Here is an 18,043-nt window from a genome sequence, read left to right as displayed (position 1 = left end):
GTACTTCAGCAGATTCTATCACGGTGGCGCTCATTAGAAATATCAGCAATATTTAAATATCATTTCATGACGATGATAAAGAGGATCTTATTGATGGAATATCACTTAGTTTTACGGCTTATCTCATTGCAGGCCAGAACTCCAAGTTAACACGGATTAAACTGTCAAAGGAAAGACATCAGGAGGCAGACATCTCTATGAGTTAATCTTCTCACCCACTAATGAGTCTTCTACTGGATTGCTTAAATTAAAAGCAAATGTGAAAAGTGATTTGGCAGGCTTTCTGAAAGCCTGTCCCTCTATAACGCATTAAGTGATTTGATTTCGCTCTCATTACTGTAATAATGCCCTGTTAGGACAAAACAATGAAATGACCAGGTTATCCGGATATTAAACAGTTCCTGTTCGGAGCTCAATCACCAGGGTGGCAAAGCCAGCTGAACAAAAGAATGAAGACTTTGGGAGAAGGCTGTAAGATTTAGGGCTTGAGTACTACTTGAGCTGCTTGATATAATTTATTGTTTACTGACTTTGAATGGCAGTTAAATTTATTTCAAAAGATTTGGGGAAAAATGAGCTCCAGAGCTGTAAATGTGAGCTGAACTGTACAATGTCTTTAACAAGCTCTGAATGCTGTTTCTCTGAAATCTGATTGGAACAGCTTTTCCAGTAAAAGCTCCTCTTCTGTCACTTTTTAATATTGAATAAAGACTGTAAAACAGTGACAGGCTTATGTTAAGGGCTCTTTACAATGATGAAGCAGAAATAGGTTTTTGTTATACTTCTGATTAGAGCTGAGATCATATGATTGCTGTTTAGCACGGATTTTTGCCAGCCAGCTCCTGATGCATGCAAAGGGGATTTTACACAGTGAGAGTAATCATCCTCTTTATCACTGACTGTCCTTTCATTTTAGAACAAAGAACAGCTAATCCTCATAATTTTTATTGCTAATACCAAACCATTGGTTTTTTTTTCCTTGTTGTAAAGCATGAAAGTGGTAGGAACGGAGATGTTGAAGTGTGGACATACCATCATATCTCTTGCTAATACCAAAACGTTATTTTCTTTCTTGTTGTAAAGCAGATATGTTAAAGTGGACAGTCCATTGAATCTGTTTTATAAATACCAGATTCTTCCTGAAATGAGTGTTATGCACTGATGCATTGCTATTTAAAAGTTTAAAAAGGAATAAGACCATGATATTTTAGCATGTCCATACAAATTTATAAAATAATAATCAGAACATTAGAATTGCTATTAAAGTGCATATACAGTATGTTCAGTTTATACATGCTGACTCAAAAGAAATGAGGGATATTGCCACCATTTTTAATTGCAGGAGGGTTTAACAAACTGTAAAATATTGATGCATTATGGAAAACCTATAACAAAAGAATTTCTGATTTGCTGCAATTTATCAAATTCATATTTAATCATAAATTAAACTGTAACTCAATTGCAAATAAGAATACTGTTATTGTTTGATCCTATAGTTATTGGTTAGTTAGTGTGAGCTGCATTATAAGATCTATTGCACATAATGTGCAGAAGTTAGCTGACTTGATTAAGTCTATTAATATTGGTTATATTAATTATATTAATTTACATGTGGGTTTCATCAGCATTAACACATGCTAAACTTAACACACATCTCTGTGTTTAGGCTTTTTGGTAGTAGAACAGATAATGTGTATTATTTTATTTGACTTTTATTTATTTTTGCTCCAGTCTTCTCCAAATGAACTAAAGTGATGGTGAAAGAGTCAGAGAGGATTTGCTTTTAGTTGGGATTCTCCCTGTTTTTGTGTTTTACGGACCATTTCCCTCAGATTAGCCAGCCCACGCAGAGCACATTAACCAAAGTAAATTTATTTAAATTATTCCATTATTATTATTATAATTTCCCTTGTCTGCTCTCAGAAAAACATTATATAATGAATAAAAAAAGGCATTAGCTCCTTTATCCTTTTATATTCATTCTATAAAAGGTAGTATGTTGGTGGATGAGAATTGGATTTGAACGGGCTAATGCCATCCATAACAAATGAGAGTCTGGATGAGGTTTTAACCTGCAGCAGAGCATCATGGGAAATCTCTGGGCTGTTACCTTTACTGAGGACAAATGGATGTGTGGTATTTGATAAGCATGTTACAATTAATTAACTAGTTCACTTTATTGTTCTGTGAGATATTTTGTTGCAATGAAGGTAATTGTTGAATGTTGCAAGCCTGGTTTGACTCTTAGTTCGCAATTAATAAATAAAGGAGCTCAAATGATCTCATATAAGGTTATATCAGCCTTTTTATGTAAGTAATGGTGGCTAAAACCTTGCTTTCAGAATGGGTTCTAGTTAAAAATCTCTCAGCATTTTTAAATACATCTATAATACTTTGCCTTAATCAGAAAATACCGCCCCCCCCCCCCTCCCTCTCTTTACATACACTCTTTCACATACATGTAGTACACGTGATGCTGTATAAGAAGGATTATTAAGAAGGATTTAGAGCAGGATTTTATTCACAATAAGTATATTAGAATAATTGTTAATCGATGACTCCTATTACATCTCTTAAATCTTCGGTTGGATTAAAAGAACATCTGGACAACGAAAAAGGTCTAATTTCTTCAATTTATCCTCAAATTATTGTATATATGTAGTCCACGCATGACATATATACAGTATGATTAAATGTGACCATACAAGGAGGCCTGTTTCTGTTCAGATACAGTATGTGGCACAGTTTGGGTGTAATGCTTTTGCGTCAATAGTCTTTGCTCATGCTTTTACAACAGTGATAGATGGTTTCTTAAAAGCCCAAAATGAAAGTATTTGAAAAGACAAAAAAAAAAAAAACATGACCTAATCCCATTGGATTATTTACGCTGCTTTCTACACGATTAAGCTACAAAAATGAAATTAAAATGTGTGTTCAATAGGATTTTCAGGGAATTTCCTACAGTGCTGCTTGAAAAAACACTCTGATAATAAGGAACAATAACTAATTCCGTTACAGTAGATCTAATGTTATTTTGCATGCTCTGGGATCTTGTCTTCTCAGATTAGCAGAGCAAGATTAAATTATTGTTTCATTCTAGGAAGATCTTAGATTTCTTATTTTTTGTGTTTACATTAGACCTGAAAAAAGTAATCTATGCTATTACAAAACAGAACAGTCTGTATAATGAGACTTGCATGTGTAAATATCAGATTTATGTACATGATGTGGATCCCACTGAATTAAGAGAAAAAAATAAGTTTGCATAGGATAAATATTCAAATTTGCTATTTAAATATGCAACATGCACATGTAAAGAAATCAATTCAAATATGATTTAAATTTAGTTAACACATTTGGATTGGCAATTGTTTTACTTGTTTAAAAAAAATACAAGGCAGGTTAACAGGGTTGGGTGTTTGGGGTATATCAGTGATTGTCTGTGTATTTCCATCCATTTTCCATCAGATGAGTTCAAGTGACTGGATTAGTGGTCTTAGAGCGTGGCTCTTAATAATGTGATGTAATTGCTATGAATTTGCTTTAAATGGTTATGCAGACCACATAACTAATGGCTTAATCATCATTGTTAAAAATGTGAAGGGGAGATTAAGAGACCATTAAACATTAAATTGCTAAAAGCTATTAAGAGCTTACATGCACTGTAAAAGAAAAAAAGAAAAAATCATTTTAATTGTGAAAGATTATAAAAATGCAGTTAAAACAGTAAAACATATTCATTGGTTAATGGTAATTTTCCTTATAAATGTAATACTGTAATAGATGTAACTTAACATTTTATATAATATCACAGTAAAATACTGTTAAACGTAAATTTATGGAAGTGAAAATGAACAAGTCATCTTATAATTTACAACAAAAATGTAAACTGACATTCCTAGAGTCCTCTGCATGCGTGACAGCTCACATGTGATGGTATTGTTTCAATAATTTTTTTGTAATACTTTTTGTTATCAGTTATGTACATTAGGGTTTCAACTCTTTAATGTGTATTGCTTTATTTCAGTGTCATGTGTGTTACCATGGTGTTTTGTGTATGTTTCACTTCAGCTTTTGGCTTGTGATGAGCTTCAATCGTGAAAATCTACAGGTTGTTTTGTAAACATGTTTACATTTCTCTGTTATTTTCTACTGAAATATTTTATTTACTTTAATATATAAACTTTTTTTTTAACTGTATGTTTGTGTATGTTTTGTCTGTATGTGTTAAATTCCAAAACTCTGATGCTGTGTTGAAGAGTTCAATCAAACACAGTTTTTGGAAGACAAATTACCCAGAAACACTTGTGGTGGAGAACACAGACATCGGCTCTTCAGCTAAATGAAGAAAATGAACAGAAGAAGTTGTGTGAAAACACCTTTTATCACTAATACTTTCACCACTATTTGTTGATCCTCTGTCCCTTTTTTCTCTCTGTCAGTTCTTTAGTGTCCATATGTAGTATGCAAACTGCCACTCAGCCCATTATTGGTGAGTAAAAAGACATTTATTCAGTGCTGAGGGGGGCAAGGAGGAGGCGTTGTGTTTTCTGCTGCAACTGTTGAGGTACGTCTGTAATGTCTGCTTAAGATATAATGGGGGAAGTCATGTATGCATTGCTCTTTGAGGGGGGCGGTCAGAGTGCAACAGTTTGGAAGGATGGCCATCATCCCCTTCCCCCTCAAAGCAGTCCGCCCACATTGATTTTTGATAAGTGAGAACGGTCTTATATTAGGCGGGCCATTGCCCCTCACCCCTGTAGGACCTTGTGTCCTAGATAGATGCACTCACACACATGCATGTAAAATGAGAGCATATGGTCCTTTCAAGCTCGCACTGTGCTAGCAGACACACTCAATGGGAAGCGTCAAATGAATATCATCAAAACCATCTCCATCCCCCTCATTATGGGTCACTCATTGGCTAAAATTCGCGCTCAGATGGGGGTGTCACATGTTGCATGAGAAAGTGTAGGAGGGAACCACAGATTGGCCCATATAGCAGGCCTAATGATGGTTAATTAAGGTAATGAATAGAGATGCGCCACAGGTCATGTAGCTGCCACAGTAAACTTTAACAAAACTCATAGGGCCATGAGAGACCAGCTGGTGCCATATTGAAAACAGCACAATGAAAGTGTAATTGGCTCTCTGGGTCTCAGGAGGTTAAGAGGGCGGCATTAAATAATGGAAATGGGGCTTGAAAATTGCTACTTTAAACCATTTATGTAGAACCTGTTGCTCTTATCCATCTTTTTCTTGTCATAAAAATGGGCGGAGTCATTTGTAAATTCTATGAGTCTGGCTTCCAGTCTCATCTGCGTCCACTCCGTCCAGCTATTTTTAGCTGAACAAAAGAGTTAATTTTGCTGCTTGATATTGAAAGTTGGTGTGTCTTATCATATTATTTTAATGTATTATCTTAATTAAGAGCACACTGGTATGTAGTGCAAACCGTTGTACCATTTACTGCACATTGTTATTCTCCTCCTTATTTACCTATAGCAGCTAATGAACCGGAAGACTCACCCATAGGCTTACTTCCGCGTTAAAGGAAAAGGTGGATAACAAGCAAGTTTATATACATATATATATATATATATATATATATATATATATATATATATATATATATATACAAACATATTCATATTCATGTCTTAACTCGATTCAGATCTAAATCTGCTCAAATAAAACGAATCAGCAGATTCAAATTATAAGCAAAAATTATATGTGAGTGGAAAATTTTTGGATACCGCAAAACAGAACCAATTAGGCCACTGGCTATACATATTTAATTTTTAGTGAACTACTTTTCTCAACCAGAACAAAGGGACTAAAATGGGAATAATAAAAGGGAAAAGTATCAGTGAACTAATTATTTATTTACAATCTAAACTTACAAATGATAATAATAATAATAATAATAATAATTAGTAATTAAAAAATATCACTAATCATGTCAGTTTTTGGAGTGTCTTCATTAATATAGCTACAAAACAGCACACTAACATTTACATATACTTTTACTCATTTAGCAGATGCTTTTATCCAAAGCGACTAACAAATGAGGACAGTGGAAGCTATCAAAAACAACAAAAAGAGCAATGATATATAAGTGCTATAACAAGTCTCAGTTAGGTTAACACAGTACACGTAGCATGGGCTTTTAAATAATATAATAAATAAAAAGAAAACAGAAAAAAATAGAGCAAGCTATAGTGTTAGAGGTCATTACACATACACACACACACGCACACACACACACACACAATTGTATAATAAATGAAAAGAAAATAGAATACAAAAAGATTAGAAAGGTAGTTAGATTTTTTTTAAAGAATATAATTAGAATAGTGAGTGTTAAAGTTAGAGGGTCAAATAAAGATGGAAGAGATGGGTTTTAAGCTGATTCTTGAAGATAGCTAAGGACTCAGCTGCTCGGATTGAGTTGGGGAGGTCATTCCACCAGGAGGGAACATTTCATTTAAAAGTCCGTAAATGTGACTTTGTGCTTCTTTGGGATGGCACAATCAAGCGACGTACACTTGCAGAACGCAAGCTTCTAGAGGGCACATAAAACACTAACAAACGTTTATCATAAACTACAATTATGAATCTGTCTATCAAAATCTGTTTAACTAACAAAATGTTATGAGTATAATTTGTATTGTCTTTTCAAACACATTAAATCGGTTCTTCTATGACAACTGCTGCCAGTTGACTGCCGTGTATGCAAGGGCGCGCTGTGTATTGGAACGCGTGACGACGTGCGTATTCGCTCCACGTCATCTCCACGTTACTGACGTAATCAAAACGAGACAAAAAGAGTTTTGACAATCTTTAACGGGGAATATCGTGTCAGAATCTCATAATGGGTGTTCATCGACACCGAAAACAAGACTTACACTCGAAGGAGTATGATCTTGCCACAGAAAGCTAGGTATAACGGTCTTAAATTTATTTACTACATTGTTGACTCATTAATACTGAGATTGATATCCACTCTCACACAATTTTTGAGAAATGAGACACAATTTAATTTTAATATAGTAAAAGTAAAGTATAAAGTTGTTATTTTGGATTAATATGTTCACCATATCTGTTTAGGGGCATCTCTATTAATTGCTTTGTACAGTATGTGTGCCTATATATCGCCCAATAACCTGAGTAACGTAAACAAACAGATACCAAATTGTTGTATCAAATATTCATTATAAATATCTACAAATCAACAATTCTCTTAAATGTACAACTTACATAACTATATTTATTGAAGTCTCAGCACAGTCAGAAAATCAGTGTTGACAAAATAACGGTATTTTTCATATAACGCGTCGCATACATTAAACAGAGGAGCTGTTTGTTTTTCAGATGCTCCTAAGTAACGTTACTAGCCTCAAAAATAATGGAATTATCTACATATCCCAAAACAATTATTTAAAATTTGTGTGATGAAGATGACATCATAGTTGTGGCATAATATAATTTGTTATATTTTAGTTTTTCATGTATTAAGTTATAACCGGTAAGTTATATAAATACGTCTACATGTAATTCTTTGTAAGTTGTAAGTCAGCTGGGTGAGTGATATTTCATACTTGTTTGTCTTCTAGCAAATAAAAAATCATTTTTATGATGTTTGTTTGTTTGTTTGTTTGTTGTGGAGGTAGTGGAGAGAGCTGAGAAGCCTACTGCTTTTGGAAATCGGCTCCCCATCATGTACCTCTTGCTGCCATTATGAGGTTCCCAAAGCTAGCTTTCGTCTTTATGTTTCTGGTCTGTCTGGTAGTCTACCTCACCTACGTCAAACGCCATTATGATGACTCCAAACCACCAGTATCTGACCAACTGCCCCAGCATGGGACGGACAACCATAAACAGTCGACCTCAGCTCAGGTGGTCAGTGAAAACTTCCAGTATGGTATTATGTTTGATGCAGGAAGCACTGGAACCCGGATTCATATCTTCAAATTTCAGATCGAGCCAAATGGTACGTTAAAATGTAAAAGGTATTTGAGTCCACTTAGAGAAACACTGCCAAATTTTTGGCCTGTTCCACATAACAAAAACTTTTTCATAACAGTTTCTACAGAATGTTCTTCTGAAAATGTAGTCTGGTAACTTTAAATATATATAACAACAAACTAGGAAGCAGTGTTATTATTATAAACTAAAACTGTTGTTGTTAATTGATTCAAAGCTGAATTAAAATATTGAATTAAAATAAAATGTAAATGTTAGATAACATTAAAGCTGAGAAGAACTGAAATAAAAATAAAGTTAAATTGAAATGTAAAATAATTTCATAAAAAGAGCAAATGCAGATAAAACACTATAATAGTTTATAAATAATAATAAAATAGCACTAAATTATATTTATAATATAATATAAATTATAATTATAAAGTCACTGGTAAATGGTAAAATTCATTTAAAAAATGAACTGATGATGATTTTATAGTAGTAATAATTGTAATACATTTCATTGTAGAAATAAATGTAGTTATGGTATTTTGGAGGAAATTATGGTTATGGTGGTCAATTTTTGTATTGGCTGGTAGGATAAATTTACCTTTTAATATAAAACAAACTGAGGTATTTGAAAATTAGTAGCCAAAAGGTATTTGGACAGTTGTGTCTGTCATAGAAATACTGTAATGCTTACTCACCTAATTATTTATTAAGTTACCTGGCTGCCGAATACCATAGTGTCACTATAGTAAAAACCATCTAGGCCTATATGTTGACTGTGTGGGCATTATCCACAGATATGAGGTTTACTGCCTAGCACAGCACTGATCGTCTAATGGCTTAGTTATCGCATCCCAATTCAGAGCTAAATCAGTTAAGTGCTGCTTTAGTCTTTATTGTTAAACCTATGATTGTCATATTATAATGGACAGCAAGTAGTCTATTGCTATTAGGCACACTCTCTTATGCACACACATGACTGTTCACATCCTAGCTAAGCCTCGTGGGTCAAAGGTCACATTGGAGAGTATGGTTGGATTTTTATCAGATGCTGAGACTTTTGTTTATGTTCTTTATTATTCAAAGGTTGATATGATACAAGCCATGTGGAACCGTACTACTGCAGTTAATGTTACAGATAAACAGTACATTTATGAATGTCTTTTTATATACACACTACAAAACTTCTTTGTGTTTTAACAGAAGCTCCTAAATTAGCCCATGAGACATTTAGAGCTATAAAACCTGGACTGTCTGCATACGCTGATGACCCAGAAAAGGTAACCAGTAATATGTGTTTAAGGTTTATAATTGTGAACCCATCACAAATGCCTCTAGGTTGTTAATATTATCTTTTTTTGTCTGCAGTTTAATGATTATAGTAATGTTGTTTTACAGAGTAAGGAAGGACTGTTGGAACTGTTAAATGTTGCTAAAGACACTATTCCTGAGACATTATGGAGTTCTTCTCCACTTATGCTCAGAGCCACGGCAGGGCTCAGACTGCTGCCTGGCGAGAAAGCCACAATCCTGCTGGACAAGGTCAGAGAACCATCAGTCACCAAGTAAACAAACATTCACTACATATAGCTTTAATACTACAACAACTTTTGGGAGGTGCTAAATGACACAGTAACATTAGAAATTCTGTGATGCACAGTTCCAATGCAACAGCAAACTTCCAAGGGTGGAGTAAAATCTATTGTTCTTTTGTTTTAATTCAGTAAGAAGTGTGTTAAAGGTTATGGAGATGATAAGCTGTTTTTTTGTTTAGCCTGTCCTCTTAGTATTTCCTAATTATGTCACAGTTTCTGTAACATGTCATGACATGTTAAATCTAAAATCTCTTTGCTGCAGGTGAGGGAGGTGTTTAGCGAATCCTTGTTCCTGTTTAGACCGGACAGTGTGTCAATCATGGATGGCACAGATGAAGGTACTGTGTCACTTACTTCTTTGCCATACTGTAAAAAAGTGAAAGTGAAAGTGACATGACATACAGCCAAGTATGGTGACCCATACTCAGAATTTGTGCTCTGCCCATCCAAGTGCACACCCACAGCAGTGAACACACACACACACACACACACACACACACACAACCCCGGAGCAGTGGGCAGCCATTTATACTGCGGCGCCCGGGGAGCAGTTGGAGGTTCAGTGCCTTGCTCAAGGGCACCTCAGTCGTGGTATTGCTGGCCTGAGACTCGAACCCACAACCTTAGGGTTAGGAGTCAAACTCTCTAACCACTAAGCCACGACTACTTTTTGAAATTGTAGTAGATTGTACTGCAATTTTTAAGCATTGTGTAACCTACCATATTTTCTGTAGGTTACAGACTTCCATGGTGACTTTTTAGCATGTAATACATTTAACAACAGTGCTTTTGATTAATGCATTTTGACAGTCAGATTATTTGAATAATTTATAATACAATATTTTTCAGAATAATAATTAACACTTTCATTTTAAGTCTAATTTGAAAATAAACACTTAACAGCTTTAATGATATATGTTTGTAATGTGAATATATCAGGCAAAAAAAAGTACATAACAAAGTTAAACTTGAAACTGAAAATAAAAGCTACTGTAATTCACAATATTAATAAATACTTTGATATGAATAATACTAAAATAACACTGCAGTAAATATATTTCCCACCAAAATACCATTGCTGCTAAAGATGGTCAGATTCTTAAAAAATTAAAAGTAGGGGTACTTTAGGGGTTTCTGTTCAAGAAGATGATTGTAATGTTGCAGTGCTTTGCTGTGCTGTGATCCATGCAGAAGTCTTTCTGCCATGAATGTGGAACCAGCAGATGTTACTGTACATCTCTAGCTCGTCAAAAGCCTCTGGTCATTGCGGTCAAGCATTTGCGCTTCTGGCAGAAAGATATAAGTTGTAAATTGAAATTTTCTTCAGTAATAGCTTGAGCTGTGTGTATATTAACGATAGATAATGCATATATGGGACTTTAATCCAATCCTTTAAAATAGTTCACACAAGTAATAATGAGCCCAGGGGATAATGTCCCGTGTGCACTATAATCTCAGCAAACAGATTAGCACCCATTAATTTGCTATGCAGTAGATCCTAGTGTTTAGCAAAAGCCAAGTTGATACTACTTTTTTGTTGATATACAAGTTCTTTTTGCTAAATGGGTAGCAATTTATATTTGAGATTTTGTTGTAAAATTAATGCTTAAACTCTGCAGGTCTTATAACCGGATAATCTGAGTCTCATTATCAGTGCGAGTCTGAACTCTCCTGAACGCACAAGCTTACCCAACCAGATTAGTCCATCACAGCAAATCATACAGACTTATTGTTAATGCTGTGCGTAAGTGGTATATGTGAGGGAGACGGCAGGGATTGAGTTTATAGACACTAAGTGAGTTTGATGATTTCTGAAGGCTAAAGCCCCTTACTTTGTTAAGATGCAGCCTACATTCAAAACAAACAGAGTTTTAGTATAAAGATCTGATGATGCACTCACTCAGAGAGTCTCTGCGATTTGACTGGACCTTGACTTTGTTAATGCTAAACTCTTTAAATTCACCAGCATATGTTGTACATTACGGTTCAAGTATTTCGGTCAGATTTGTTTAGTTTTTTCTTAAATAAATTGATATTTTTATTCAGTGAGAAATCATTGTTAATCAAGTGACAGCAAAGACACAAGGTTACGAATGTTATGATCTCTTTTTCAAATGTTTTTAATCATCAAAGAATACAGAAAAATGTTTATCATGGTTTCCACTAAAATATTTTGCAGCACTGTTTTCAACATTGCTAATAATAAGAAATGTTCCTTTAGCAGCAAATCACCATGATTCAATTCAGTTCCAGTTTATTTGTATAATGCTTTTCACGACGCAAATCATTGCAAAGCAGCTTTACAGAATATTAAAGTTTCTACATTATATTTAGTAATACATTCTCAGTGGTGACTATCTCAATTTGATGTCCATATGACAGAAATGTACGGTTACATTAAAATCTTTTATCTAAAAAGTTCAAGGAAAATTTGACTTCTGAATGATATGAACTTTATATGGTCAATGGTGGTGTACAGCACTCTTGTACTAAAAATGAATGCACATTTATATTTCCACAGGCATGTCAGCATGGATTACCATCAACTTTTTATTAGGTAAGCAATTTTTAGTAGTCACGTTATATTTGATGTCCTCAGCAACAAAACAATGACAGATTATTCTCTCCACAAATTGATTTCCCTGCCCGCATGCCATTATTGTTTTGTTTTTTTTCTGTTACTTGAAATTGTTTGGTTTGATCTTAGCATAATAAGTTAAAGTGCTTTAAAAAAGTCTTTCTACCTGTCACAGGTGTTCTTCATGGTACTGAGGCTCCTAAAGTAGGCATGCTGGATTTAGGAGGGGGTTCGACTCAGATCACCTTTGCTCTACAGGATGATGTAAGCCATGTACATGCATTTACTGTATATGCACATATAGCTGTAACCTCCTGCTAATGAAGCCTTGACGGTCCTAACAAACTACCATGATGGTCTCCCATCCTATGCATTAATCCGCAAATATCCTGCTAATCCGATAGGCCTGGTTATAGTTTGTTGTACAAAAAAAAAAGTTTGTTGTGCATTGGGCTGAGAGAGTTAGAGAGATTCTTGGTATTGAACTAGGTCAGGTTTTGTACAGGGGGATTGAGTACCAATTTATCATGTCATTACACAGTTTCTCTGAGAGCTTTAGTTCCAAACATGCGCTCAGATGAGAACTGCCCTGCAGATTGCAGCTTAGTTATAGTTGCTGACAGATATTGTGTTAAATAAATAATGTATATTAAAACTGCCACAGTAGGAAATTGCTGACTAAAGTTGTATTAAATAAGAATACTGGACAAGAAACTTTCGGAAGCAGGCGATGATGAGATTAATACACACTAGAAGAGTAAAAAAATATTTGCTTTCTCTTTCTGTAATCCCTCCTGGTCTAGCTTTTACTAATCTGAACAATGTCTGAATTATGAATACTTCATTTGTTTATTTGCCTCTTTATGATGAATCCCTTGTTGTTTTCCTCAATTGTAAGTCGCTTTGGATAAAAGCGTCAGATAAATGAATAAACGTAATATTTGTCATTCTGCCAAATTCCCACTTAAAGGGTTAGTTCACACAAAAATGAAAATTCTATCATTAATTACTCACCCTTGTGTCGTTCCAAACCTGTAAAACCTTGGTTTATCTTCAGAACACTTTTTTTTTTTTTTTGATGAAATCCAAAAGCTCTCTGATCCTCCATGGACAGAAAGGGTCCTACCATGTTTAAGGTGCAGAAAGGTAACAAGAACGTCAACAAAATGGTCCCCCCCCCCCCCCCCCAAAAAAATAATGACTTTATTCCTTTGATGCTATTAAGGCTCAGCACATGCATGTTCTGGGAGAAGAATAGTGGAATACATTTTTTGTTTTGGCTTCTTGTGCACAAAAGTATTTTCATCGTTTCATAAAATTACAGTTGAACCATTGATGTCACATGGACTATTATGTTGATGTTCTTGGTACCTTTCTGGACCTTTAACATGATAGAGCTCTTGCTGTCTATGGAGGGTCAGAGAGCTCACGGAATTCATCAATAATATCTTCATTTGTGTTCAGGTGAACGAATGCCTTATGGGTTTGGAACAACATGAGGGTGAGTAATTAATGACAGAATTGTAGTTTTTGGGTGAATTAACCCTTTAAGAAGTGAAGAGAGAAACATTTAATGCATCAATATTTGCTTGTTTGTTTGTTTTGCTCCTGTGCAGAAAACCATCCAGACCTTACCCATTGATTACGTGACATCGTTTCAGATGTTCAACATCAGTCACGCTCTCTACTCATACAGGTAAAGTGAGTCGATATTTGTTAAGTGGGTTTTTAACATTTTAGAGACTATATTGTCTGTTTTCTTGTTTTTTTCTTTTTTTTTGCCAACAAAAATATTTACAAACAAATCCGAAGCAGTTTTTAAACAACTCATTTGAGTCCTTGAGACAGTGATAAATGAATCGGCCACTTTGAATGAATCGTTTGAATGAATGATTCAATGAATTAGGGACTTGCTGCCACCTACTGGCAGTTTTAGCCTCCCCTTTTTTCTGTGACAGGCCTAAACCAGCCAAGGTACAAGAACAAAAACACACTTCACAAAATATTGTTTGATTATCATAAACTAAAAAAGTCTCTCCAAAATATCAAGAGTCAAGACATAATTTTTTTTTTACATGACGTGCAGTACTCTAGCACTATAGGGTGAAACCTCTGGCCGATGTTTGACACCGCCACCCATTGGTTCCTGTGCTTGGTCGGGGTGTCCAGGGCTTTCTAGGTTATGTGAGCTCAGTGTTTCGTGTGGGCAGCACATGTGTTTATGAGGCAGTGTGTGTTCGCCTCGCCTCACACTCCTGATTAGAGCGTAATCACACAAGCGTCCAATTACAATCCCATCTCCAGACACATCTCCAGATTACTAGAATTACTAGTTATTCATGGCAGGAGATTTGACACAACAAACCCTCCAGCAGAGACCAACCATGCAAAGTCTGTACTCCTTTATGTACATTCTCATACAGCTCATATACTCATATGAAATTCTAAACTGTTTGACTTCTAGTAATGTTATAATATGTGCATGTATGTTAAATTTTTTTTACTAATTTTAATAAAATAATAAAAATATTTGTGTTTTGTATGTTCATTCCTTTAATGTCTCTTCTCTTTCTCTGTAGTTACCTTGGCCTGGGGCTGATGTCAGCCAGACTTGCTGTGTTAGGAGGGATTGAAGGACAGCCTTGTATGTGGTCTACAATCTCTCTTCATCTTTGGCTTTTAAAGACCTCATTCGCTCGATAAATAAGCCATTATCTAATCTCTTAATAACGCACTGAAGATTAATTCCTTGGTGGCCAGCTGTTGCACTGATTTAGCTGAGGTCAGAAAGAGAAATTGCCATCAGTGCAATAGCTTCCGCCTACAGTTCACTACTGAGATTTACATTTAGTACACTACAAATATAATCAGATTTTTTTGTTTATAGTTTTTTTTCCTGTGTACAAATGTATCCTGCTTCTCTCTGAGTGGGTTTTAAGGTTGTTATGAGTAAAGACACGCATGTGTTTGTGTAAACCTGTTTTTATGTTTGGTCACCAGGTGGCACTGCTGAGCTCGTCTTTGGATTTGTCCAAGTAGTGTCACAGTTATTCCACATAGTGGCAGTAAAAATACTGTGATGTGCATAATAAATCATTTGATTGCTTTGTGTGTTTTCAGTACCAGGACCCCGAGAACTGGTCAGTCCATGTCTCGCCCCAGATTACTCTGGACAGTGGGAGCATGCTGAAGTACTCTACACTGTTAAAGGGCAGAAATCAGGTATGAAAAAGGCTCTCTGTCTGGGTTAGGTTTTCATATTTTCAGTTTTATTTACATTAAGTACCTGTTCTCCCCAGAATTGTATCATTATAATATGTTATTAGATTTTATTTTCACTTGTGTGTGTGCTCTCTGCTAGGGGAGCCCATCTATGAGACTTGCCTTACAAAAGTGGAAAAGATTATCTACAAACGTGTGAGAAAAATTGAGGAAGTGAAAGACATTGACTTCTATGCATTCTCCTATTACTATGACAGGGCTGTGGATCTGGGCCTCATTGGTATGAGATAAGCCTGATTGCTGTCATTTGACTTGAATCAAACATTGTTGTTTAGATTTAAGAGTAACATGTAATGAGTAATGAGAAGATTAATTTTACTACTGCACTAATCACTTTCTGTGTCTCTGACTCAGATGAAAGCGCAGGGGGGTCTGTCAGAGTCAATGATTATATTGAAGGTGCTAAAAAAGGTAAGTGTGTTCTTTTAACAGAATGTAGGTGTGTTTGTCTGATTTTATGATGTCAGTATCTGACAAATGCAATAATGTAAATAAAATGTAATTCTTTTATTAAATAAGGATGCCAAAATTGTTCCAGAGTGAAAAAAAACTTTACATTGTTACAAAAAAAAAAAAGTAACATAAATGCCATTATTTCTACCTCCTATTCATCAAGGAATTCTGAAAAAAAAAATATTTTAAGGTTTTCACAGAAATATTAATAAGCACACCTGTTTTCAACATTAATAATGATCAGTGTTTTAGAATGTTATCAGATTGATTTCTGAAGGGTCATGTGACACTGAAGACTGGAGAAATGCTGATTCATAAATGTAAATGTACATTTTATAAGTAATCCACTCTGTTTAGATTTGCTTAACAAAACTTTAACTCTCTTCTTCTCCAGTGTGCAATAACATAGCAGCTGGAGGAATAAAGGAGAGTCCATTCCTGTGTTTGGATCTGACCTACATCTCGGTACTTCTTCAGGAGCTTGACTTCCCTCCTGATAAAGAGCTGAAGGTGTGCTACTCTTGATTTAAAGGATTGTGAAATAGTTGCTTCATTGTAACTTTTGGACACAGATTGCACGTTAACTGCATATTATGAAGAAGAATGGTGATGCTGTGATTTTTGTTTAACCCTATTGTTCTGTTTAAATTTCAGCTGGCAAGGCAAATAAATAACGTGGAGACTAGCTGGGCCCTCGGTGCCACTTTCCATTGCATAGAGTCACTCCGTAAGCATGGGACGTGCTGAAAACATAGACACTCGCAATGTTTGTTCCCAGCAAAGCACTGACTGATTTGAATGCTCTAGGAAAAATATCAACATTGATTGTATTTGCCATTTTGTCATTGAATTTGTTTACAATGTTTTTATGCATACCTCTGACTTTCAGAATATTTTTGTTTTCCTGCTAGTATGTTAAGCTATGAGTGAAGGTAAAATGTTTGTACTGGTTTGGGTGTTTTCAGCATGTCAGAATTGTTTCAGTCAGGGTACATTATATAAAACTGATCAAAAACACTTGATTGCCTCAAGCTCAATCAAGTTATTTCATTTTTACTCTATATTTAATTATTCTCTAGCTTCTAGTTTGATTTAATATATTGCCCAGTATGTTCAAACAAATCATGTACTTATTATTATATATTATCTTCTCTCAAATGGAAGAAAAACAGACCATAGCTGTTGCTGTCATGTTCATGTACTTTTCTCCTGTAGTTGTAAACTAAATGTGCCTATTATTAAACATAGGAACTATGTTTATATAAAATGCCATATAAATATAATCTTTAAAAAAAAGTTGAAAACTGCCCTGTTTGAAGTATTTAAAAGTGCAATTGCAAATAAAGTTCACAAGAAGGTCATAAAGTGAGACAGCAGGAAGTGGTCTGGCATGTGTGTGCTCCCATCACATCTTTCACCTGTTCAGACACCAGCAGATGTCACAACACTAAAGCCTGCAGGGGGTTGGGCGGCCCAAATGTCACAATCTATTACTCATTGTTACTCATCATAGAATGTTGTATTGAGGTTTGTAGAAAATGCAGTTTATTTCCAAATCCATATTTTACACAGTTTGATTTTCCTTTTCCTTGTCTGTGAACCTGAAGTAACATCTCTTATCTCTGGGAAGCCTAGCCTTAATATATGTTTTTTTTGTTTGTTTGTTTATTCACATGAGACCAGAACAATTCCTCTCTAAACTCCATAAAATGTTTATTTTATTTATCTCATATCTGCCTGGTCTTTAGGATCAGGTTTTCTATGCAATATCCCTGTCAATAGTTTGTTTAAAACACGGCAAAAAGTCAAGCAGGAAGCTTGTATATATTTATTTATTGCCACCTGTCAAAACAGGCATAACATAAAATAGTTCTAGAATAATTGTGTTTAAAAATAGATTTAAATCAAGAATGGTTTGTCACTGCATTTCAGCTACACACAAACATGCAGACTTCACTTCTAAATCAGACTCCTCCCACTTTTAAAAGGTTTCCATTGGTTGCTTGTAAGTTAGTTCCATATACGGCCAGATTCTGGCTCTAAATCAATCCGGAATTATAGTTATCCGTATAGTCTGTATAACTATAAGAATGGAAACTGAGCTCTTATGAAACGTAAGGAAATGGGCAAGCCTTTACAAGTAATTTCTGTCCAACTACAG

General features: G+C 35.0%; 1 protein-coding gene across 2 annotated transcripts; it reads left to right on the top strand.

The window, feature by feature from the left end:
- Positions 1-6,785: 6,785 nt before the first annotated feature.
- entpd6 (ectonucleoside triphosphate diphosphohydrolase 6) lies at positions 6,786-17,247 on the top strand. 2 transcript variants are annotated; one of them, XM_052579914.1, is made up of 14 exons: positions 6,786-6,943; positions 7,674-7,993; positions 9,178-9,254; positions 9,373-9,516; positions 9,832-9,907; positions 12,091-12,126; positions 12,323-12,411; positions 13,764-13,843; positions 14,727-14,791; positions 15,268-15,369; positions 15,509-15,649; positions 15,784-15,840; positions 16,277-16,392; positions 16,537-17,247. In XM_052579914.1, the coding sequence occupies exons 2-14, from the start codon at positions 7,741-7,743 to the stop codon at positions 16,627-16,629; spliced, it is 1,329 nt and encodes a 442-aa protein (XP_052435874.1). In that variant the 5' UTR covers positions 6,786-6,943; positions 7,674-7,740; the 3' UTR covers positions 16,630-17,247. The 2 variants fall into 2 exon arrangements, with proteins under 2 accessions (XP_052435874.1, XP_052435875.1); XM_052579915.1 differs by having other exon boundaries at positions 7,670-7,993.
- The last annotated feature ends 796 nt before the right edge of the window (positions 17,248-18,043 follow it).

Source organism: Carassius gibelio, chromosome B17 (genome assembly GCF_023724105.1).
Source record: "Carassius gibelio isolate Cgi1373 ecotype wild population from Czech Republic chromosome B17, carGib1.2-hapl.c, whole genome shotgun sequence".
NCBI lineage: Eukaryota > Metazoa > Chordata > Actinopteri > Cypriniformes > Cyprinidae > Carassius > Carassius gibelio.
The sequence above is the reverse complement of the archived record's forward strand: the minus strand, read 5'-3'. Positions and strand labels throughout refer to the sequence as shown.

What these genes read in the sequence shown, in the direction of transcription:
- entpd6 (XM_052579914.1), top strand. Translation starts at nt 7,741, where the DNA reads ATGAGGTTCCCAAAGCTAGCTTTCGTCTTTATGTTTCTGGTCTGTCTG. An exon ending in ACGCTGATGACCCAGAAAAG is followed by an intron (nt 9,255 to 9,372) that starts GTAACCAGTAAT and finishes GTTGTTTTACAG; the next exon opens with AGTAAGGAAGGACTGTTGGA. An exon ending in TATTGAAGGTGCTAAAAAAG is followed by an intron (nt 15,841 to 16,276) that starts GTAAGTGTGTTC and finishes CTTCTTCTCCAG; the next exon opens with TGTGCAATAACATAGCAGCT.